Source organism: Palaemon carinicauda, chromosome 41 (assembly GCF_036898095.1).
Source record: "Palaemon carinicauda isolate YSFRI2023 chromosome 41, ASM3689809v2, whole genome shotgun sequence".
Lineage (NCBI taxonomy): Eukaryota > Metazoa > Arthropoda > Malacostraca > Decapoda > Palaemonidae > Palaemon > Palaemon carinicauda.
The window spans coordinates 7,155,171-7,180,997 of NC_090765.1; the positions used below are offsets into that span (position 1 = coordinate 7,155,171).

At 43.0% G+C, this 25,827-nt stretch overlaps 1 protein-coding gene across 1 annotated transcript in view; it reads right to left on the reverse strand.

The window, feature by feature from the left end:
• pigeon (protein) overlaps positions 1-25,264 on the reverse strand; it is a 153,942-nt gene extending 128,678 nt beyond the window's left edge. Inside the window, exons 1-2 of the mRNA XM_068364505.1 lie at positions 25,064-25,264; positions 12,063-12,247 (exon numbers count right to left, since the gene is read on the reverse strand). Of these exons, the coding sequence (XP_068220606.1) occupies positions 12,063-12,247; positions 25,064-25,217 (339 nt within the window). The 5' untranslated portion in view covers positions 25,218-25,264. The remainder of the gene's footprint in view (positions 1-12,062; positions 12,248-25,063) is intronic.
• Positions 25,265-25,827: the final 563 nt, after the last annotated feature.

The window sequence follows — 25,827 nt, forward strand, 5'->3', positions numbered from 1 at the left end:
AATGGTACTCGATTAAAAGAAAGAAATTTAAATTGAGTCAACATTATAAAACCAAACTTTTCAGAAGCAATCTCATCTTTGACTCAAATCAAATTCGGTACCAACCAAATCATGGTCTAAACAAAGAATATTCAAGGTATCCTCTGAACTAGGATATAAATTGATAAAGATGATATAAACCAATTGACATTTTGTGAAATACTACCTAACTTTTCCTTCTTTAAACACATCCACTGAAGTTAAGAGATTCCAACAGAATATACTACTGTATACTTTAAAAGTCTCCCCTGCTACCACTACTGAGCCAACGACCTAAGATTTAACAAAATCAAAATTGACTTCTCTCAATGATTAGCAATTACAAAAGAGTAATGTTACAGAACTGTATTCAAAATTTTCAACAAATATGAATTCCTGGTGAAATTCACAGGAGTAGGCTACTATTCAAATATAAAGAGCTTTCTCTTTCACATCTGGTAAAAAAAAAAAAAAATTCATCCAGCTGTCAATGAGCATTCATAATGAGATTCTTCAAAATGATGGACATTATTGTTAAAAAGGGGTCTTGAAAGTTGACGTTCCCACAAAATCACAAATGTTGAAAATAATTTGTATTTTTCCTAATTATACAAACCTAAGTCCTTTAATGGCAGTATGATTAGATTGAAGATGGAAACTCGACTGTTAAAATTTATAACCAGGTATCGGTACTGTACTTCCGGATCTCAGAGTACTGTACCCACTTTGACAATCGCATAAGAATTTTGTGGTGGGTGGAGCAGGATGTCAAGTTAAAGGACTCAAGTTTGCATACTGTAGTTAGGAAATATACAAATTACTTTTAAAATTTATGATTTCTTCTTATATGGATACAATTCTTTGTCCTTTAATAGGATATATATCCTTAGGAAGAGGAAGCTGCTATGACAAAACTGGCTGGTGTAAAATCCAAGGATGTCAAGATACTCGGACCTAATGAGGTGAAAGAGTGCCGAGTACCATCCATAAGCAATCACCTAACTCCTTTGTTGCCAAGCTCCGAAGAGCTTTTGTTAAGAGCAAGAGTGGGGCATGGATGAATCCAATTCTTGCTGGAGGAATCCCCAGACGAAGACAGTCTCTCGCGGGCGGGAATGAAGGCCAACCCGTTACCGCTCTTGGTAATTTTGCCCGCAAGCTAGAGACTGTCCCGGGGTGACATTCTGTGGTTTGCACAAGCTGTTTAGAGGGGACCTTGACACCTCGTGATCCTTACAGGATGACGGCCTAGTCAACTGGTGCTACTGTAGAATTTAGCAATGTGCCTTGACCAGGTAAGTGTAAATTTGGAACTAAGCTCCTCACTTTGACTAGACATTGCCTGACTCCACCTCGCTTGGAGTACGGCAGCATAAATATATCAACATATATTAGGATCCACAAAGATCATGATACTCACCTGTAGTTAAAGGAGATCAGCTTGCAGAGTTCCTCTGGTGATAATCCCCAAACTTACTCATGGGTACCATCTGCCCTCAACCAACTGTTACTTGTCCTACATGGAAGCCGAGGTGTTATTGATCCCGTTTTGTGCAGCCCCACAAGAGCTACGGTAAATGTATCCAGGTTCCCGTGGTTTATGTCTTGCAGGTGGTAGGCAGTGGCCCATGTATGCTATTTCCACACGGCTGCTTGTAACACCTGCATCACAGAGAAATTCTTTTGAATGTCAGGAATGTGCTGTCACTTCTGGCTTCATGAGCATGGGGATGACAACTGGAAGATGAGGAGTCTGGTTGCATGGCTCTCCCAATTTCCTGTCTAATACCAAAAGATATAGAGTTACCTGTATTTGTAATCTTCCTCTGGTTCTCCTCATGCTCATAAAAGAGAGAAGTCCTCCCGAAGGAGGACATCGCCTAAGACAAGCTTTCTCCCAGTTCTATGGGAAAAAAGCATAGGCGTAATAATCTCTCTCGCGAACGAGAGAGAAGTTCTCCCGAAGGAGGACATCGCCTAAGATAAGCTTTCTCCCAGTTCTATGGGAAAAAAGCATAGGCGTAATAATCTCTCTCGCGAACGAGGGGAGAAGTTCCCCCCGAAGGAGGAACAAGCCTTAGACTTGCTTTTTCCCCAGCTCAAGGGGAGAAAACACAGTCTTCAGGGACGAGATAGCAGAGGTAAAGCTCATCAAGCTGTTCGCAACTCTTCACGAAGGAGGGAAGGTTGCTGAATGGCTGAAGTGGGGAAGCTTTCCCTCGGAAGGGGGGTGGTTCTCTAACCCCTGGAGGCGAACCTCCTGGCAGCAATCTATGTTTCCCAACAAGTTGATCAAGTTGCAGGTTGACAACGAGTGCTACCTCGTAACATGGGCTGCTCATGAGCTGCCACATGAAGGGCAGGAACGAACAGTGCGGCCGAAGCCCTCAGCATTGTGTTCTACGTCGCTGCTATCTGGGTGTTTTCTTTTAGCCTCTCTGACACGTTTCCCCTTTCCCTCCTACTCTCAACCGAAGAGAAGAAGGGCTGAACCCTTGCACCTTCTTCCGAGATTTCTGAGACTCGCAATCCTTAACTCATGAGGGAGCAAAGGAACTGGGGAGGTTGTACTGTCTGAAACACAAGAGCAAAGGATTGACCCCGCGAGTGTATGACCGGAGATTTGCGTGTGTGGCGCTAATTGCGTGCGAACACCTTGCGTGACAGGAGTCTGAAGACACTGTCATAAGAGTAAAACTCTTGATGGTCATGGGCACAGTGTTGGTTGAGCGTACACGAACACTCCGCGCAACAAGAGTCCGAAGACTCTCTGTCATAAGAGTAAAACTCTTGGTGACTTGTTTCACAAGAACAATAAGGTTCAGCGTGATCGTGTGTGCCCCTAGAGGTTATGTTGCGAGAACCTGAAGGGCCAGAGCAACGGGAAACGGAAGTTTCCCTTGTCACGAGACACCGAAGTGTCAGCAAGACTAAATGCACGAGAGCCCGAGGTTTCAGCAACTTGAGTTGCGAGAAAACAAAGTTTCCTTGTCACGAGAACCCATAGGGTCAGAGATCGAGAAGTCAAAGTAGAAAGCGATCTTCTCTGAAGATAAGGAGTGAAAGCAAGAAGCAGCGCTCTATCTGACTTTTCTAGAGCGAACGGAGACCATCAAACTATTATGCAAAGAAGAGGGTTCGAGGTCAGGACGTGCTTTGCCCTTGGCCGCGCTCCTTAGATGATCCCTCGCGAGAGAAAGACGACAGTGAGGCAGAACGATAACGAGAGGGAGCGCTCCTTAGGTTTGTACCAAGAGCGCTTATAGTCTCGAGGCGAGACGTCTTGATGAGAGACAGAAGGCGAGGAAGAGCGAGAACAATGATTTCTCTTCCTATATCGCCTGTCTCTTCAGCAAGAACATCTAGGGGAAGGCGCGCTAGCTCTCCTTTTCCTCTTCTCTCTCTCCCTCCTGACCTCCGAAGAGGGCGATGACGAGGAGGAAGCGCTCTTCTTATGTTTGTGACAAGAGCGCTTATAGTCCTACGGCGAGACATCTCGTGAAGAGATAGAAGGCGAGGAAGAGCGAGAACGATGATGTCTCTTCCTACGTTGCCTGTGTCTCTGGCAAGAACGTCTGGGCGAAGGAGAGCGAGCTCGCCTTTTCCTCTTCTCTCTCTCCCTCCTAGCCTCCGAAGAGGGCGAGGCAATGAAGAGGAGGAGGAGGAGGAGGAGGAGGAGGAGGAGGAGGAGGAGGAGGAGGAGGAGGAGGAGGAGGAGGAGGAGGAGGAGGAGGAGGAGGAGGAGGTGGAGGTACTGTGATGTTTGCGCTCGCGACGTTTTAACTTGTAGATGCGCAACGGAGTGCAAAGTAAGCGCCATATGAGCTGAAGTTACTATATCCACTAAAACTTCCATGGGCGCCGACTGAGTTGATGGGAGGTAGGCGAGGTCAGGAACTCCCGAGGGTTCCAAAACAGAAGGGACCTGAGGCACTACCTTCACCACGAGGAACTGGTTCCAAACTTCCTCCGAAGGGGAACCAGGAAGTCCAAGGGCAGGCAACGTGATCTGGGGTTAAATCAATGGTGCCACTCTTCCTCGACTTCCCCCCGGAGGAAGGCAGGCAAGGAAGAGATGAAGAGTCTGAAGGGAGAGATCGAGAGGCCGAAGAAGAGGTCTATGACTCAAAACCTTCGACGGAGATCAAGTCCTTCTAGGACTTCCTATTCTATCTCTCTCGAACTTCTCCCACTGAGAGGGCGACCACTTCTACATACTTGACAGGGGGAGCCTTCAGAACACCTATGACCTCTGTACCCAGGACATAGGGAAAGAGGATGCACCTCCAGCGGCAACATGAAGGTGCCCGGAACACTTCCTCATAATAGAGGACATCATATCTAACAAAGAAAAAGAAAAAGGATTAATCAAAAAAACAAAAAAGAAAGGCTAGTCTGCCAGTTAAATAAAAGCAGGAGCAGCGGTGTTACCACTGCGACGGCTAGAATTCGATTGAAGGTAAACAGCAGCTACCGACCGGCGGTCTCCCCCCCCCCAACCACCTATAACAGGTGGGTAATTACCTGCCAGGTCGTTAACGACCTTGTTAAGGTTTTTCTGCCGTATTTTCCAGCTCGCGCTAGAATATCTCCTATAGTGAAGAATGAGGGTTTGTATCAAGTGTAGGAACAAATAATCTGGCACAAGTGTATCTTAAAACCAGAGAAAGACACCTTCCTAATCCTGCTCAAAATTCTACTACCAAATTATCAATATTTTCAAATCATTAAATCAGGTCAACAAAATCTGTGAGAAATTCTTGGTACAAGTCACAGGGGAGGGGAGAGGTAGAAGGGAGAAAGTGGATTTTATTTCTTTCTATTTGGAGGTTGAGAAGCCAGTAGCTTCAAGGATATTAGCAAGATGATTACAAGAAATGATTCATTGAAAAAATAAGCATAAGTTCACATATTTGTTAGTATGGGAAAGAACCTATGGGGATGATAAAATCTAATTCTGAAAAAAGCAATAATAAGGGCAATTACTGTTTATAATTAATAATATATACTAAATATAACATCACCCTCAATAACAAAAATAGAGAAGATAGTTGGGTTCCACAATATAAAAGATTCATGTGTTAATGCATGGGTTTATTGTTTTGTTTTGCTAATTTGAAGTCATAATACAATGCAAGAATGAAGTGCTTATATTTCTGGGTGCTGCTTTATATCACAGCAAAATATAACTTTTGTAAAATGTTATTTTTATTAATAAAATAAATTTTTGAATATACTTACCCGATAATCATGTAGCTGTCAACTCCGTTGCCCGACAGAATTCTATGGAGGGATACGCCAGCTATCACAATACTAGAAGGGGGTGTATTTACCAGCGCCACCTGTGGCCAGGTACTCAAGTACTTCTTGTTGACACCTCCTCAATTATTCCTCGGTCCACTGGTTCTCTATGGGGAGGAAGGGAGGGTCGATTAAATCATGATTATCGGGTAAGTATATTCAAAAATTTATTTTATTAATAAAAATAACATTTTTCAATATTAAACTTACCCGATAATCATGTAGCTGATTCACACCCAGGGGGGTGGGTGAAAAACCAGTGTACAAGACTAAAGGATAGCTAAGTATCCCGTATTTCATATAATCAGTTATCCACAATAACAATGAAATAATAAGTACCTGGTAAGGAAGTTGACTTGAACCGTTACTCTGCCTTTAATAAGATCGTCTTCCTTACTGAGCGCAGCGTTCCTCTTGGGAGGCTGAATCAACTCAAAGGTGCTAAAATATACAGGGCTGCAACCCATACTAAAGGACCTCATCACAACCTTTAACCTTGGCGCTTCTCAAGAAAGAATTGACCACCCGCCAAATCAACAAGGATGTGGAAGGCTTCTTAGCCGACCGTACAACCCATAAAAAGTATTCAAGAGAAAGGTTAATAAGTTATGGGATTATGGGAATGTAGTGGCTGAGCCCTCGCCTACTACTGCATTCGTTGCTACGAATGGACCCAGGGTGTAGCAGTACTCGTAAAGAGACTGGACATCTTTGAGATAGAATGATGCGAACACTGACTTGCTTCTCCAATAGGTTGCATCCATAACACTCTGCAGAGAACGGTTCTGTTTGAAGGCCACTGAAGTAGCCACAGCTCTCACTTCATGTGTCCTTACCTTCAGCAAAGCAAGGTCTTCTTCCTTCAGATGAGAATTTGCTTCTCTAATCAGAAGCCTGATGTAGTAAGAAACTGAGTTCTTAGACATTGGTAGAGAAGGCTTCTTGATAGCACACCATAAGGCTTCTGATTGTCCTCGTAATGGTTTTGACCTTCTTAGATAGTACTTAAGAGCTCTAACTGGGCAAAGTACTCTCTCCAGTTCGTTCCCCACCATGTTGGACAGGCTTGGGATCTCGAACGACTTAGGCCAAGGACGGGAAGGAAGCTCGTTTTTAGCCAAAAAACCGAGCTGCAAGGAACATGTAGCCGTTTCAGATGTGAAACCTATGTTCCTGCTGAAGGCGTGGATCTCACTTACTCTTTTACCTGTTGCTAAGCACACGAGGAAAAGAGTTTTAATGTGAGGTCCTTAAAAGAGGCTGATTGGAGCGGTTCAAATCCTGATGACATTAGGAACCTTAGGACCACGTCTAGATTCCAGCCTGGAGTGGACAACCGACGTTCCTTTGAGGTCTCAAAAGACCTAAGGAGGTCCTGTAGATCTTTGTTGGAGGAAAGATCCAAGCCTCTGTGGCGGAAAACCGCTGCCAACATACTTCTGTAACCCTTGATCGTAGGAGCTGATAGGGATCTTACGTTCCTTAGATGTAACAGGAAGTCAGCAATCTGGGTTACAGTGGTACTGGTTGAGGAAACTGCATTGGCCTTGCACCAGCTTCGGAAGACTTCCCATTAAGACTGATAGACTCTGAGAGTGGATGTCGTCCTTGCTCTGGCAATCGCTCTGGCTGCCTCCTTCGAAAAGCCTCTAGCTCTTGAGAGTCTTTCGATAGTCTGAAGGCAGTCAGACGAAGAGCGTGGAGGTTTGGGTGAACCTTCTTTACGTGAGGTTGACGCAGAAGGTCCACTCTAGGAGGAAGAGTCCTGGGAACGTCGACCAGTCATTGCAGTACCTCGGTGAACCATTCTCTCGCGGGCCAGAGGGGAGCAACCAACGTAGCCGTGTCCCTTTGTGAGAGGCGAACTTCTGAAGTACCCTGTTGACAATCTTGAACGGCGGGAATGCATACAGGTCGAGATGGGACCAATCCAGCAGAAAGGCATCCACGCGAACTGCTGCTGGGTCTGGAATCGGAGAACAATACAAGAGGAGCCTCTTGGTCATCGAGGTAGCGAATAGATCTATGGTTGGCTGACCCCACAGGGCCCAAAGTCTGCTGCAAACATTCTTGTGAAGGGTCCACTCTGTGGGGAAGACCTGACCCTTCCGGCTGAGGCGATCTGCCATGACATTCATATCGCCCTGAATGAGCCTCGTTACCAGCGTGAGCTTTCGATCTTTTGACCAAATGAGGAGGTCCCTTGCGATCTCGAACAACTTCCTCGAATGAGTCCCTCCCTGCTTGGAGATGTAAGCCAAGGCTGTGGTGTAGTCGGAGTTCACCTCCACCACCTTGTTAAGCTGGAGGGACTTGAAGTTTATCAAGGCCAGATGAACTGCCAACAACTCCTTGCAATAGATGTGAAGTGTCCTTTGCTCCTGATTCCATGTTCCCGAGCATTCCTGTCCGTCCAGTGTCGCACCCCAGCCCGTGTCCGATGCGTCCGAGAAGAGACGGTGGTCGGGGGTCTGAACAGCCAATGGTAGACCTTCCTTGAGAAGAATGCTGTTCTTCCACCACGTTAGAGTAGACCTCATCTCTTCGGAAACAGGAACTGAGCCCGTCTCTAGCGTCATGTCCTTTATCCAGTGAGCAGCTAGATGATACTGAAGGGGGCGGAGGTGGAGTCTCCCTAACTCGATGAACAGGGCCAGCGATGAAAGTGTCCCTGTTAGACTCATCCACTGCCTGACTAAGCATAGGTTCCTTCTCAGCATGCTCTGGATGCATTCTAGGGCTTGGAAGATCCTTGGGGCCGACGGACAAGTCCAAAAAGCTCGACTCTGAAGATCCATACCCAAGGAGACAATGGTCTGGGATGGAACGAGCTGAGACTCCTCAAAATTGACCAGGAGGCCCAGTTCCTTGGTCAGATCCATAGTCCATTTGAAAATCTCCAGACAGCGACGACTTGTGGGAGCTCTTAAAAGCCAGTCGTCTGACGGAGCCGGACACAAGATCATGATACTGCTGCACAGTCTGTAAACTGTCAATCATGGGCAAGCGAGGAAGTACAGTGACAACCCGAATCTGTCTAGACTGTCTGGGTCGTACAGACAACTCCTTAACGGGTTGCTGAGGTTGCCGCACTGCGTCACAACAAGTCCCTTCTGTTGGTTGTTGAACGTCTTCCCCGTGACACATTGACTCCGTAAACAAAAAATCCTCTAACAAGGACTAAGCTTGGACTGCATGTCATGCAACACAGCTCAAGGTCTATGGGAGCAGGTGTGGTAACAGACGGGATTAGCGGCTGAAGTGGAACCATTACCTTCCCTGTAAGCATGTTATGCTTAAATAAAAGTCCATAAGAGGTTATGCAGCTAAAGGCTCCCTCCAAATGACAGAGTCCTCAAGGGAATATCAGAAGGAGGGAGAAAAGAACTTTCTCATCTACAGGGACCTTATCCTAGAAAAGCTAAGTTCTCTGAGTGAGGGTTCACTGGTGCAAAAGCAGCAGACTAGAAGGCAACGTTATGAAACTGCTTGACAGTCTAGTGAGTTGGCAACAACCCAAGATGTGTTGAGAAGCATGCGGTAAGGTATGCAGAGCATGATGTATGCAGAGTATGCTGTTATGTAGAGCATGTTGTATGCAGAGCATGCTGAATGCAGAGCATGCTGTATGCAGAGCATGTTGTATGCAGAGCATGCTGAATGCAGAGCATGCTGTATGCTGAGCATGTAGTAAGCAGAGCCTGCTGTAAGCAGAGCCTGCTGTAAGGAAAGCAGAGCGTGTGCATGGCGTTTAACATTTCTCAGAAATTCCATGACCAGTGCTAGAGTGCTTTATGCATGCTTGCATGGGGTTTAAACCATGGTATGAAAATGGAGGTAAGGTATGCTGAACAGCAGAGTCAGAACGAGCTGGAACAACAATAGTTGTGGTTTCCTCTTCAAGACTCCGATGAGGGAACACCTGAGGCTCAGTCTGCAAAGGCTGAATAAAAGACAAGCAGAAGGAAGGCGCATGGGTGGAGGAGGCTGACTCCTAGCATGAGTGGTTGAACCCAAGGGTGCGCTTGCTGAGCGGTTGGCGGAAGCGGAGTAGCAAGTTCCAGTTCCTGTGGTGTGAGCGGAGCGCGATGAGGAAGAGGCTGCGCAGAACAAGGTAAATGTCTCGCAAGCTGAGGCTCCTGAGGCGCAAGGCTAAGGTGTTGTGGTGCTTGCCTTGTGGAGGGTTGAGCTCGCTGCAGCGAGAGCTGAGGAGACTGACTCATGGACGGGAGAGGTTGTTGTACCTCAACCGAGTGTTGCATCACTGGTGGAGCAGCAAGTGGAGGCGGAGGAAGAGAGGTATAATCCTCCTGATCCCAATGTAAAGGTTGCCTTAAGGAAGGCGGAGGCTGAACACCACAGGGAACAGCAAACTCAGCACGTGGCTCAACATCGTACGCCTGGCAGGTGGAACTGCTGGCAGGTGGTACTGCGATCAGGCGGAGCGAATGTAGGTGGAGGGAATGTAGGCGGAGGCGGAGGAGCAACACTCTCAGCCCGACACTCACGCATCAAGTCCGAAAGCTGTGCTTGCATGGACTGTAGTAGAGTCCACAACATCGTACGCCTGGCAGATGGTACTGCGATCCGGCGGAGCGAGTGTAGGTGGAGGGAGTGTAGGCGGAGGCGGAGGAGCAACACTCTCAGCCCGACACTCACGCATCAAGTCCGAAAGCTGTGCTTGCATGGACTGTAGTAGAGTTCACAACATCGTACGCCTGGCAGGTGGTACTGTGATCAGGCGGAGCGATCATAGGCGGGGGGGAGTGTAGGCGGAGGCGCAACACTCTCAGCCCGACACTCACGCATCAAGACCGAAAGTTGTGACTGTATGGACTGCAGTAGAGTTAACTTGGGGTCGGCAGACACTAAGTTCTGCTGAGGTAAAGCCTTAACAGCAGAGATCTGTTGTGGCAGAACCTTACTCCTCTTAGGCGGAGTGTAATCAACTGATGACTGAGGAGAGTCAGAGCTAACCCAATGACTGCATTCGGGTTGTGAACTTTAACTTCGTACGTCTGGCATAGGTCTGGACTTAACGTTTAAGAGGTCTTGAGACCTGAGACCAGCGTTACTCTGCCTTTATTTTCTCCCCTAATCTCTTCTGCAGACGAGCAAAATAAGGGCTCAATCGTCTGCGGGTGGGAGTGACGGTCTCGGTAAGACACGCCCACAACCACCGAGAATACTTCTGTGCGCCGATCAAGGCCTGCTGAACCCTTATGCCCTTCGACATTGCTTCTCCCCTGGGCTTGGGAGCTTGCAAGAGGTCCCGGACTGGGAGGACGACTGGCGCGCACAAAAGTACCCTCACGCACTAATCACTTATCACTTTGATTTCTGTTTGCACTTATTTCACTGAACTCGAAACTTTAAGTGGTTTGTACCTGAAATACGCAATTCTATCCTTTCTCAAAGTTAGTAATTGCGAAAACAGAATTACAATGTAACAGAAAAATCTAATGAAAGATAATTCAGTGGTTGGAAAGAGACTAAACACTAGATCACTCTAGAAACGTTTAGTTTCTTCCCCTAAAGAGACTAGGGAGAAGAGCAAAAACGATAACGACGTTACTCGTACGCCTGGCAGGCTTGAATGAAACGTTTATCCTCTTTCTCCCTCCGTCTCTATCTCTCTCTCTCTCTCTCTCTCTTGACTTAGAACCTGAGAGAAGAGCCCAAACATATATATCGTTAAAACATATTATTGTTAAAGGAAAAAACTGAAAAGTTCCTTTATTAGGATCAAAACCATTAAGTAAAGAAAGAATGAACAAAACGCTAGACACGGTTACTCTTACTGCAACGTGAAACCGTGAACATTCTTTCTCTATCGTAACGATAGAGTGCAAGTTGAACGTTCTGAACGTCAACAACTGCAGAGACAAAACAAAACGTTAGTTCAACTTTGAAAACAGTACGAGACTGTCAAAGAAAATCTTTCAAACTCTGTGGCGGAAATAGCATAATATGTTAACAGGTAAAACCGAAATGACGGGCTCAAAGTTTATTAACTTCGGTAAAAGACCGCCTACTATTAGGAAGGTCGAATATAAACAAATATAAAAATTAATTTTAATGAGTTTATAATAAAAGGAAGTTAATCGAAGAGGCCTATAAGAGGCGGAGAGATATAAAATAAATCTATAACTTTCGTTAAGCAAAATTAAGAAAGAGAGTCTATACTCTCTTAGACACCAACACTTCCGTCTAAGGGAAGGGTCGGCCATTGAAAGGTGAACGAGAGTTCAAACTCTCTCGTCACCATAATTAATCAAATTAATTCCAAAAGCTAACTAAGCTAATATAGAAGTTTCCAGTAAAGCGACAGCCGAAATCAAAGAGAAATACTTCACCAAAGTCGTGAAAATACTCCAAGAACATAAGCGTATCCCAGAACGTCTTGCCGGAAGCACGACAGAGGAATAATTGAGGAGGTGTCAACAAGAAGTACTTGAGTACCTGGCCACAGGTGGCGCTGGTAAATACACCCCCTTCTAGTATTGTGATAGCTGGCGTATCCCTCCATAGAATTCTGTAGGGCAACGGAGTTGACAGCTACATGATTATCGGGTAAGTTTAATATTGAAAAATAGAGATTGAATGAACTCATACTATTATATTCCAACGTACATGTATTTGAGATCAAACAAACTGAAGTTACCAAACTTTGTGACAAAGACTGTGAGGCTCTTCTATAATGATTAAAGGATATATAAACCAGCAATTGTGTTATCACTAACCTGAGTGGAATGCAAATCTGGAGTTGCAATAGCAATCTGAGTAGCAAAAGCCAATGAACTTGTCCCTTCTTCTGGGCCTCCTTCACCACTGCTTCCTTCCACAGGTCCACGGACAAGGACCTCCTCTTCCCAGCGGCAAAGGAGAGACCCATCTTCGCTCTCGCCTATCCATTCAAAGTTTGAATCTGGAAGAATAAGACATTGAATCTAATATCCTTTTGACAAAAACAATATAAAAAATATAGCTACTGTATAGCATATCCTTTACTATGTTTAAAATTCAAGATTTATTTCTTTTCAATTTCAATATTACAGTTGAAATTTTTAAATTATACATCTTATATGATTCTAAACATTTACCACTATACAGTATTCCTAAAAAGAAAAAGCTACTGTGATAATATTTATGATTATGGATCATCACAGTGAACTTGTGGAAAAAAATATCCATGACAACATAAAACTGCACTTCCCATTGATTAAAATTCTTGTCTTTTTTACTAATTTGGCACATACTATGAATGTTACGTGATATGAAACTTCCCTATGAATATACTGTATACTGTATATTTGAAATTTAGCTTCATTCAGAAAATAATGTACTGAAGGGTGTTTTTTAGCAAAAGTTCAGGGGGTAGAGACTATAATCTGTCAACTATCCACTTGTTCCATATCTGAACTATGGCTATACTTGTAACAAAATTTATAGTTCAGATAACCAAATCTCCAGTTTGAATAACAAAAGGAATTAACTGTTCCAATAATCTTTCTTAGCTAAATGGCTTAATGATATCCTCAGGTTGGGATACGGAAACAATATGATAATATAAATTTGTTGTGGGTGGGTGCAGGTGCCTTTTCTCTTGCCACTGCAGAATGTGATTTGATTATTTTCAAAGTAATATCTTTGGGTAAAAGCAGGATTTTAGCAATAAAATTTATCAATTTCATACATACCTCTGAGTCCCATTGCTTTTATCTATGAAGCTTAAGCTTTCAACATTTAATCATAGTCATTAGTAATTAAACACTGCACTGATAATATTGCACACAGTACAGTAACTGCACTACATAATGAATCTTGTAATTTCTTGTTGTTGTTACCTATGTACATATATACATAGAGATATACTGTACAGCAGTTGTAATTGGTGTTTTCCCTTGAAAATTCCATTCATACACGATATTCTTTAGAGTACAGGTATTTCTCGGGAGATCTGAAGGTAAAATAAAGGTTTAAAAGTCACCCATGAGCTGGAGAGGTAAGGGACATGGCATTACATTAGTCACACAATATCCTGCAGATAGGCTATATACTGTATATATATGATTAGTCCCAAAGGACCCGTTCCACCCAAGCTAGCACCAGAGGGGGACAGGGAATGCTGCTTAAAGACCCAGGAAACAGGACTATAAAAATCCCATACCTAATTCACAAAGACGGTGAGGTGAGGAAAAATGTCCTGTACAGTATGTAAAAAAAAATTCTTAAATATTTGGTTAATGGCTTAAGTAAGTCTATGCTTGGTCAGGTAGTGAACAGGTTAATTGCTGGTGATCCCTAGAGAGCAAGAAGCTTTTCCAGCTTGTAAGGATGAAGGGACCATTTTTAATATACAATCTAACCCTGGTAACTGAGTATGTCTGCTAGTACATTACTCTTACCTGACATGAATCTTGCATACAGCTCTATAGCATTGTTTAATGCCCAGTTGTGGACCCACTTTATCAACTCACAAAGACTGTAAGAGAATTCTTCATAGCTTGTTGACACATGCTATGACAATCTGTATTACTGACTGCCCTATTAACTCTGTTGGAATGCTTGCATTGCTAAGAAATTGGTCACATTTCCGATTTGATATGCAGGTGCTATCCTCTGAGGATCACACACCTGAAGTTATTTGGTTATTTGGTCCACCAAGTGTGCTCCTCAACCTCCCTTGGCTATAGCCAAGCATAGAGGTATCTCTGGAGATGGGAAGTTGAGTAGAACTCCCAGATAAGGTTTTTCATCATTCAGCCACCAAGAAATATTGTTCCATTCCTCCTTTTCCACTGGAACAAGATGAGATGGGAGACTCCTAGCTACCAACCATTGATGCTTCAGACACCACTGAAGTGATCGCTTGTGGAGATGCCCATGTGGAGTTGGGAGTTCTCGTTTGAACAAGAATGCTTGTGCTATCTCTCCGAGTCAACTGAACCAGGAACTTTATCCTCTGCTAGGGCTTGAGACTGCTTTTCCCAATTTACAATGATCCTTGGATAGCAAACAAAGAAGAGTAGTCAATGTTGAACCTGAAAACTGTAAATCTTCAAGATGCTTCAACAGACATATCTGGTTCAGTTGAAGTAAACCAGAGACCAGAGTGAAAACTCGCATGAACACCTGGGAGATAAGACAGTTCGAAGCCTAGGACTTTTAACTGGTACACTAAACCCTACAGGATTAAGTGCAGATATTTTTTTAGGACTTCATTATGGGTGTTTGGAAATATACATCCTTTAAATCCACTGAAAGTATTTAGTCTTCTTCTCTAATGGTGACCACATGGTACTTATCTCATTGTTGAGCAGAGTTTGATGAATAAACTTGTTAAACGGCAAGAGATCATTGACTAGTCTCAGCGCATGGTCAACTTCTCCCTAAAGAAGAGCCAAATATAAAACACTGGAGAAGTATCTTGAATGACTTCTAGCACATTCTCCTCCATCGCTTTCACCTCAGCCACAAAGTCCCAATATTTCTGAAAATTTTGGGGGTGAATTCTGGAATACGCTTGAAGTGCAAGGGAGGGGAAGTTGAAGACATTCGAAAGATAGGTGGCATCCATCACAAAGAGTATCTACAATCCACTGCTCTGCTCCATGTTAATGTCACCTTGCTCACTGGCGTGACACCACTAGAGGTAGCTCAAGGAGGGGACTTGAGTGCAATGTCCCCTTCCTATCTTATTACCTCTACTGTCCCTTCTACATTATTCAGGCTGGCCACATAAAGGGTGGACCCCTATCCATGCCCTTCTTAAAAGAAGAAACACCTAGAGGTTCCAATTAGCCTTTGGAAGCATATGGAGCTTTCTTCAAAGCCAATCTTGATAGCAAGGCAGAGACCAATGGTCTCATCACAGCCGCTTCTGAAGGGCTTAGATCCTTGAAGGTAATTATACAAAGGATGAGGGAGTCATGGTTAGCCTTCCTCCTATAGATATCCTTCTGAGGAAAGAGATGTAGTCTCCAGCAAAGGACAACTTGTCTTCTTCGGGACTAAGTTGGCCCATTTGTTCTGACTGGTGTCGAAAGAGAATCGCCATATTCACAACAGATACAACTAACTTGCTGTACTTCACCAAGATCTCAGGATTTTACAAACCCTGAATAATGGCCGAGTAGGTAACTGCATTGGACCCTATGTTAATCCAGGAAGCAACCTGGAGGATGGACATGGAAGAGAATTCCATGGCAGCTGATTTAAGGGCTGAAAAGACTACTTTCAAGCCTTATACTCCCCAAAAGAAAGAAACGTGACTAAACTTCTCCCACTTCTTTACTGCTGTGGTCACTATGGAGATGGGATCAAGGTTGGGTGATCAATGATCTTGGTATTTCTAAGGGCCAATGTATCCCCGGAAGCCATATGACGAGCAAATTTAGAAGCGACAGCGTCTCTTCTTTTTAGGAAGCAACTTCCCACGATGAATGCACACTGGTGAAAGATATATTACAGAGCTTTCACTCCAGAGCAAACAAGTTCTTCATACTAATGTATTTTCAAATATTGTAAGAGCATTCAACAAGTTTTCTGAAACAGAGTAGAAGGACACAGCTTCCAACCAGTGGTTGAGCCAGGAACAGGTCTGAAAAGCTGACATATCCACAGACTCCAGATTCTGCAACCTAGGGGCAGAAAATGTGGCTGTTTGTTGATTAAGGCAGTCACTAGCAGTCCTGAAGTCAGGCCAGCAACATATGGATCAATAGGAAGGGGATTTAAATATGGTCTTATAGAACGTTAAACTTCTGTTGATGAGAGAGACCAAGAGGAAGTAATCATGATGATCTGTCTGATCTACAACATGAGAATTTTCCACATCTGAATTTTTTTAATTTATCTAAGTTAATGTATTTCTAGCTTAATTAGAGAGAGGAATTTCAAACTTGTGCCCGACAATTTGGGTGTCAGGGAAGAAACCATTGATGAGACAGCATCTCTTAACAACGGGAGAATATGGTGCTTTGCCAAGTCAACTGATATGGTGAATACAACTCATTTTTTTTTAAAGGAATATGCTTCCCCTGGGCAAGAAGCTGGGGCTTCCAGGAGAGCAACACCTGTTACCTCTGAAGAATCTGCTTCAGCAAACTGTTCTGGAGAATTGTCAGTAACAATAAGGGATGAGGGGCTGGTAACATGGTTCTAGGCCTAGACACTGAAGAAGTTGGTTCCTGCTTAGGAGCTATCATTGTAATATAACACCTCTCAGGGACATCTTTCCGCTCCTGGTGAACCTTACGCATATACACTGAAGAGAGTGATGGAAAATGAGAAAACTCATACTTAGATGCATTAGATTCAAGTGAAGTGAAATAAGTTCATAATAAGATGGTGGAAGAAATGGAGTTTTTACCTCTTTCTCAGCTAAGAAATGAGGTGAACTAGGTTTGCGTAACCTATAATCTCTTCTAGAATAATTAGCTCTTTCCAAGATTTTGACTTGGGAATCAGGTCTATGTTTTAAAAATAAACCTACTTCCTAAGGAGAACTAGTTCTCAGACACTTAATTGCTGGTAAAGCACGACGCTGGGAAGCAGGAGGAATAATTTTTGGAAACGGAAGATACAATTCAGCATATCATTTCGTCACTAGGGTGAGGCAAAGGTCTCACCTTCAATACTGTACAGCAAAATATGACAAATTTGGAAGTAATTTGTATTTTTCCTAACCATACAAACACTGAGTTCTTTATAATACAAGACTATTACTTTGGCAAAGGTGAACTAGCCATAAGACTTTTAACGTGATAAACAACCCCACTGCTAATTAGAGGGAATAGACCAGCCACTCACTGGTGATATAGCATAATTTTTTATTGCAAGCAGGGCTTACAAGGGGATAGGTAATGGCAGGCCAGTATAAATAAAGAGCTCAAGCTTTTTATGGTTAGGAAAAATACAAATTAATGTACCTCCAAATTTGTCATTTGTGCCGATACCTCCTACAAACATTTCACTCTTCATAATATGAGACTCACCATTATGTGGATGGAAGTCCTAACTGGCTGGTAACTTGACCCGGGGTGTAACTCTGTGCTTTGCACGAGCTTATTAGAGACACCCTCTCACCTTGTTAACTCTCACATGTGAGCTATACTGTAGTTGACAGCCTGGGCAATTGGTGAGAAAACTAAGCATTGTGAATTGAACAGGAAAGGATTCTTGGAGTGATACACATTACGCTTACTTAACCTAGATATTGCCCAACTCCCCCTCACAGAGCGGACGGGAACAAAACAAATATATATCAAATATCAGGTTGTACAAGGTTATTACCATACAGTACTTATTGCCTGCAGATGGAGGAGGCAGATTTGCAGAGTCCCACAGGTGCCCTTTCCCACAAGGGGGGAAGATGAAGGAAGAAAATACCAGTCACTCTGCCATTCATCCCAGACTAATCCCGGGTAATATATGCCCTTAATCACCTGCTATTTGTTCCATAAGTTAGCCGAGGTATCAAACCACATGTTGTACAGCCACCACAGGACCTATGGAGAAGGTTTCTAGGTTCCTTTGGGTTACGTATTGAAGGTAGTGGGCTGTGAAGATCGTCTGACGCTTCCAATCACCAGCCTGAAGAGCTTAGGCCCCAGAGTATAGGTGGTTTTTTTCAATGCTTGAGATGTACTGATGCCCCTAACATCACGAGCTCTTGGTCTATGACCTTGTGAAGGAGAGTCTGGATTCAAGGCCAGGTTAATAACCTGGTTGATCCAAGAAGAAATGGTATGCTTGGTGACTCTCCTCTTGACCCTTCTTGTACTCGCCAACAATGACGAGCTGGCGAGTTCCTGTGCTTCATTTAATGTAACTACTCGGAGCCTTCACAGGGCAAAGTAACAGTTGATCTGGGTCATTGGTTACAGAACGGAGACTTTCAATCCAGAAAGGCCCAAATCTAGGATCTGCCACTGCTGGATTTCGAGTCTTTGCAATGAACTCAGGGACGAAGTTGATTGTCACCTGCCACCATCCCCTTGGATGGGCCACATCAAAAGAAAGATGACTGGTTGGCATTGGCAAGTCAATTGATTGATTAGAACCATCATCCATATGGTCATCCACTACCCAGCCCACACCCATAGGAGCTTGAGGTGGGTCAAGATCGTAAGGAATGTCCCTTCTGTCTTATTATTATTGGCACCTAACCAAGAATATCCTTCCAAGAGCCTTGGACCTCAAGTCTCGAGACCCAGCTCTTGGGAAAAGACTTTGTCTTTCCTCTCTCAAGGTTGGACTGAAAAGGCTGCAAAGAATGACGTTAACTCCTTCCTAATGTTCTCCGTCTCTTGCGAAACTTTCAGAGGTTCAGAGGAACTGACAGACAACTCCGAGGGAGGAGTAGAAGCTTCGGTCTGGACAAATTCTATTGGTAAAAGTTGATAGTTGTCCACAAATGAGAAAACTCTCCTAGAGATCTCAAACCCCTGCTTGGTCTTGGATGCAGTGTCCCGTGGGGAAGGCATTGCTTCCTGTTGCCCTATTCTCTTCTTATGAGGATTGATGGGTAAAATGCCCAATCTCTCCCACTCAGGGTCAAGAACGGTTTTGGTGATCTTAGAATCTCAGTATTGCTGATATCTGGAGGGCTGCCGTTAAGGAGGAGGGCAAGGGATTAGCAAAATGGGAGCATGCCTGACGACAGAGCTCATACGCCTAGGGTTACTAGACATCTCAGGTGACTTGATTTCTCAAGTGGGTTACAAGGAGCACCTGGAACGGGTACTGTAGGCGGAAGTGGGACTGGTCCGATAACCGCCTACACCAACTCTGAGACCAAGAGCTGTCCTTCATAAATGAAAGAACACCTGCTGAGGCCCTCCAAGTGTGTGCCCGCTAGTTTCTTGCTCTGGGCAACGCAAGGGTCAGGATATGGCGAACAGTCTCCGTACTGCCTCACTGTCTCCCTCCGAGGAGCTCAAACGAGGCCTGGAAGAGTCCAGTACTCGTTTCCTCATCCCCGGAGGAGAAGACCACTCGGTTGAGGAGGCCCTCACTCACAAACGAGAAAGGTGCTCAACACTGGGTGGTGAAGACAAGGGCTTCATGCACTGGGGAACTTTAGTGCACTGAACGAACTCAGTCTGAGGGTGTGCACCACAATCGACAAGCTTTGAAGACCAAGAGTAGTTAACTTCCAGGTTTGCCTCGAAAGGCTCACCCACCTGGTCACTCCAAGGGGCTCCAGGCTGCAACTGCTCTCATTCATACACTGAGTGAACAATGGCTGCTGGAGGAGAAGCAGGAAAAAAAGTGCTGCAGCTGAGGACATGAGAAGCTTTAGAGGGTCACCCACCCCTGAGTCTCTGAGGGAAAGACCGAGGTCAACCCCTGAGGCGGCAGCTGTGCGCTCCTACTGTGCCCCCAACTGAAGCACCTTGAACAGCGTTCCTTTTTGGGAGAACCCAAGATTCCCAAGGAAGACCAGAGCAGATGGATAGTGTCGGCGGACAGACTCCCCGCCGGTCAAGGGCACTACCGCTTCGCTAGGGGAAGCAGCAGGGTGTTCAACAACAAATAAAAAGGTTGCCAAGGGGTCAATTATCCATCACTCTTGCTCAATTGTCCTCCAGAGGAAACTGAATGAGCAGGGTCAATGGGGGAGTGAACGAGATGCAAGAGTAAAAAGTCAGGACTTTTTCAACTTCCAGGAAGACCCCACAGCCGTAGTATCTCTTAAAGACTTCTTCTTCGGGTGCCTACTGAAAATGAACCGCACTCACTGGGAGGACGGCCCCTCCCTACACTCACTACAAGGAGAACCCTGCGAACATGCATGACGTTTGCACGCAGAGCAAAGGGCTGACTTAAAGGTAGAGCAAGGGCAGCCCCCCCCGCCATGACAAATCGGCACTATGGTGACCCGAAAATACAAGCACACCTGAAAAAGAAAATGATACAAAATGTAACAGACAGTTAGTTTTAATAGTAGGTTAATGGGGGAGAGCATGATATAACTCCACAGAGCCAAAAGCAAAACTGACATCACATCGCCAGGGAGTGTGAGAGGAGGGTGGCTGATCTACCCCCCATTAATCACTGGCAGGTTGTTTAATTCAGCTTCGCCGAAGTAATATTCTCATATAATAAATAGCGAAAGGTTTGTAGGTGTCGGAACAACTTCACCTTTACTATGATCTAAAGATTTTGACCGATAAGCCACTGATGAATCCTTGCCATTCCAAAGAGGCTACTGGAGGAAAGGGTAAAGTCCTAGAAGCAGTAAAGTTCCCGGAACTATAAGCGACTGGGAACAATGTTGGAACTTATGTACAGTACTAACAGTATGTAATGCAGCAGCGGGGCATTCAGGAGGACGTACTGAGGAGTCACTAGGACGTGTAATGATAATGCCACGTTCAGATAGTGTGTGAGCAGTAGGGCGCATGGCATATTCTTGTGGATATAATGTCAAATCAGATGAACCACATGCAGTAGGGCGTGGCGCAGAAGCGACCCAGAGGCTATATAGGAAAGCGGACGCGGGTATTAGTTTGTAGGTGTATAGACGCATTACCAATCTAGTACTGAACCAAGAATGATGAGATATAACATATTGCTCTTTCACAAAAGATTGTTTTGGCGAATATTTCACTATTTTCCTCAAGGAAGAAGCTGGAACCGTGGGATCCAATAGGGTAACAGGATGGTCTGACAAAAATTCAGATTTTGAAGGTAAGTGACAAGCTTCCTCCAAAGAATAGGGTGGTGTATGAGGAGACACACGACGTACAGCCATAGACTAACGAGGAATATGTTGAAGGGATATATGCGATGCACTCATAGGGGATACTTTTGAAACAATGGAGGAGAAATCCCCCTTGGTCTTCAACATCTGCAATAAAAAGGTGCTCTTATAAACGTCGCACACGGAGAAGGCAAATGAGCAGAATTTTTCAAATTCTGGTGATAAAAAGAGGCACTTCCAAGGATACATCATCCTCCAATGGGATAAAGGTAGATGCTAAAAGAATGTGATCATATGTAGCATTCTCAGCCTTGCTAAGGAGGGCAGAAGACACTACATCAATAAATTCATTCACAAAAACTTGGTCGCCCTAATTCGTTACCGGGGGCTTTTCGGAACTCTAATAACAAAGGATCAGACAAGGGAGGGTCAGGACTGGAAAATAAAAAGGAGAGACTTCAAATTCTTGCCCTCCTTTGAGTTAGAAGCTTTTGAAGGGGAACAATCCCACTTGGTCTTCTTTTTCCTAGGGTCCTAGGGCTGTTGAACTTCTCTCATTAGGAGGGAGACCCCTCCCAGAAAAATCACAAGGCAAATTCATAACAATATACTTTCTACAAGTAGGACACAAGGGATGAGGGTCTAAGTTGGCTTGACTCATAAAGGTAACAAAGGCGACCTTCAAGGCCTGGGCAGGTTACCATAAACAGTTTTTTAGTACTCATATTAAGAATCAGGAAAAGTAAAAACACAAGCAAAGGAATATCAGTAACAAGCGACCAAGACAGTGAACACATCCGTTAGCATCAACACACCTAAGCGCATTGTGGGCCCATGAGGCAGCCATACAAGACTGACAGACCCACAATAATTCTTCAATCGGGTCATAACAAAGCTGTGCCAGAGTTAACCCAATAAATGACGAAGGTTTGTATCAGAAATATGAAAAAATCTTTTGTCAAAAGGGACCAGCATAGTGATATGTTCTTCCTCCTGTTAGGGTAAGGACATAAAATCAGGGTAATTTGTGGAAGGTTGGTTACATCATATAAATACTTTAATAGTTAGTTTAGGAGAGGGTGGGTTAGGTGGTTATGGTAGGGTACCAAAGGGTAAGGTAAGATAGGATAGCTTAGGGTAGGGTAGAGTAGGATAAGATAAGGTAAGGAACGGTTTGGTTAGGTTAGGGAGTTATACTAAATATTTTAATTGTGACCTAACCTCATAAAAATGCTTCTAAATTCCTTTGGGAGGATCACAGGTAGGAATGGGAGAGTTAGGTTAGGTGGGAACCTTAGGTTAGGTCATACATTTTTTTTTCCATTTTGAAATGTTGTTTAGGTATATATTTACTATTAGTCAATGTTTCTAATGAAGAAAATATGAAGCGTTCCTGGTGTACTTATTAGTACGGTACTTTGATCTGTTCTTATACAAATAATTGAGGGAAATCCATATTTTCAACATCATAGATGTTTTAAAATCACAATAGCTATGACTGAAAACTACTTTTAAAAGGGAAACAATCACAAGAGTATAGTACCACCTAACAGCTGTATCCTTACCTACTTATCTACCAGAGGGGACTACACCCCACTGAGACTGCCACATCCTTAGCTTACCCTAAGACTGAATCTCAACCCTTTGTTTGTTTTCCAACAGGCCTCACGCTTAAAAACCAGGTCCTTCACCTGTATCTCCTAGTTTAACCTGCCAATAAAACTTGAAAAGCATGTATTTCCAATGAAAATTATTCAAAATACCTGTAAACCAGTAGCACTTCTTATTCCCTCCAAAAGTGAAATGACATTTTGTTCAAGTCTACTTTTAGATACCAATAATAGATACATCTTTCTTAAATACAAATAAAAAACCATTTCAAATGTAGATGTAGTTGGGGGAGGAGCTTGTATAGAAACTGTAGAGGTAGGAGACTGGCCAAGACAGAAAGAACAGCTATGATCAAAGGTTGGAAATGGGTACCAGAACTAATAATTCAGAAAATTGTAAACAAAAGTTTGGACATGAGAATCACCTGTCAGGAATTTTATGACCTGTTCTTGGGGTCTTCTTCTTTCATGAAAACCAAGCAAATACATTAAAATAGGTAATTTTTATGAATGTAGGTATCTAAGTTATCCTTAACTACCAAATTAGGTTACAGGGTTCAAACTGGTGTTTTAGTAGGGCTATATTTCTTTTAAGTTGGTAAAAATGGTCTACAAACATTGTATTACAGTAAAGTAAAATCATTGTTTCTCAGTTGTAAAATTATAGAATGGTGCAATAAATAATTTGTAGAAAATAAGACTGGATTTTTTAGTATTTTGAAAGTTTTTTATAATAATTTTCGACAGAAATCCATAGCTTTTGAGTTATGGGGGGTCGACTACCATAACAGAAAAGCTATGGCTTTGTGCTAGGCATGGTTATAAATTACGTTCCAAAACACCTTAAAATATAGTGAAATTGTCTAATGTTATATAAATTCACTTTTTTAAACTTTGTTTCCACCAGTTATCGTAATAAAAAAGTTACCCTAATCAAAACAGATTAACAGTAATGAAACACTGTCAAAACATTGGTGCTTTTGTTTGCCATGACTTCCAGATGCATAAAAACGTGTTTTTCCATCCCATTTTCTATGGAGTTGTTCGTAGCAGTGTTCAGTATTACAATTACCTCGTTACTTTATTCAGCCTATGATTTATTGATTTTTGTTCTGCTGTATGCTAGCTTCACTCGCTAATAAACATTGTTTCCCTGCTTCTATGTTCTGGTAAGAAAACTCTGGTTCGCAACGCCCGTTAGACCGGTTGGGTAGTAATTGGGCGTTAATTATCATTTATACAAGCTAAAAGGGGTGAATACACACATAACAAAGGGGCGAATTGTAGCTTAACACTCCAATATCTGTTTGAATGTGGACTTTGTTTCCATTCCCAATGATCAGACTAAATATATCAAACACACGTTTCTACCCTAACCTTCTATCATTATGATAAATAAAATAAGAGCTATGATTATATTGCATATTTATAAAAAAAAAAAAAAAGGTTTAAAACATAAAATGTTGGGTCCTTTATTCTATTCAAACAAGTAACTTGTGGCAGAAGCACCAACTACCAGTGTTTTTATGAACTACCGGGTGGAAGGAGACTCCTATGATACGAGATATGACGACATAAGGAGTAAAACAGGTATTTTTCATTAAAATCTGTAACTTAGTTAACAGCAGTTTCTGCTAGTAATATATGGTATTCAAAATAGTGTATTTGCATAGGCCTCTTCAATTATGCAAGTTTTAATGCTCTAACTAATACTAATACCACCATATTGCACCATTCTATAATTAAACCTCCATCAGGAGCAGTAATCATCATATTTTGTAGGTTATTGACCGATATAAAAATCTACCGGGGTGTATGTATGATAGTGGCCACCTGTTTGTATTATTATGGCTAGCTTTAGATACGGCAGTGTAACGGCCCCCGTTAGGTAAGTAGCTAAGGACACGGCTTGTAGGTTAGGTGGGAAAGTTTAGGTTAGTTGATGCCCAAATTTAATGCACGCGGGAGGAACTGGCCGCTGATATACAAAAGCTCCAATTTACCAATCACCTACCCAATTTACACAAATATCTAGCTGTACTTTTATTTGGTAAGGCTAGATTTAGTCAAGCCTAGTTCAGAACAAACAGGGTTTCAAGATGTAAGAGTGTCAGTCACCAAGCTTATGCAGACCTATAAATTAGCACACATCAACCCCGTCAAAAAATCTAAAAATAAAACTATGAGAGGTATTGAATTTCTTCAATAGAGAAAAAATTGCAGAAAATCCATACACAAGTTAGGTTACTGATAAAAAGGCCAAAATCATTTATACAGCAGGTAAAATACAGAAAAACTACGTAACAATGAAAGCTTGTCCAGTCATACCAGTAAAGGAGATGTATGATTAAGTTTTACAAACAGCACATTTACAACTAGGTGCTACATTTCGGTACATTTCTAGTACATATAAAATCCTTACACTGATTTTCTTCGAGAAATAATATAGATTTAGCTGTCACTGCCGCCATTCCTTCTTCGTGCGTCGTCTGTTTGTTTACTTCAGCTGAGCCTGACAGCCAGGTCGTAGAAAGATTATAAAAAGGAACATCACTATGCGGTCCATGAACTACCATAAATTACATCTTTACGGTGAGTTAGGTAACTTAAGTTACTACTACCAAAAATCTTACCTAAAATGCATTATCTGTATTTGACTTTATTTGTCATTTCAATCAACACTTAACATTTCTCGCTGTAAAATAACTTTATGACTGTTGTAGCCTACATAGAGAAATTTCTAGATAGAAAACTAACCGCACTCTGCAGTAACCAGTAGCCTAATATCACTAACAAGGTGGTAATGATAGCAAAAATAGACACTTCCCGATAAGTTAACCCAACCTTGTGCAAAATCCTCTTGTCTTTCTCCTTTACCAACTGCGATATTTGGACAATTGAGTTCTTGAACTTCCACTAGTCAGAGGAATTGCATATGGTCTGAAAAGCGCTCTAGATTATCAAGAACTAAGCTCTTGTAGACCTATTTTGAATCTGTCATTTATTTCATTTCAAAAGTGCTAGAATATGCAATTCTTGAACAACTAATTAGTCACTTAGAAGAAATAGAAGCTTTACCAGACAACCAGTCTGCTTACAGAAAATCATACTCTACGGAGACGGTTATCTGTCCTGTTGATATACAGATGAGATACTACCACTAGAGAGTTATTGGATCCCTTGATT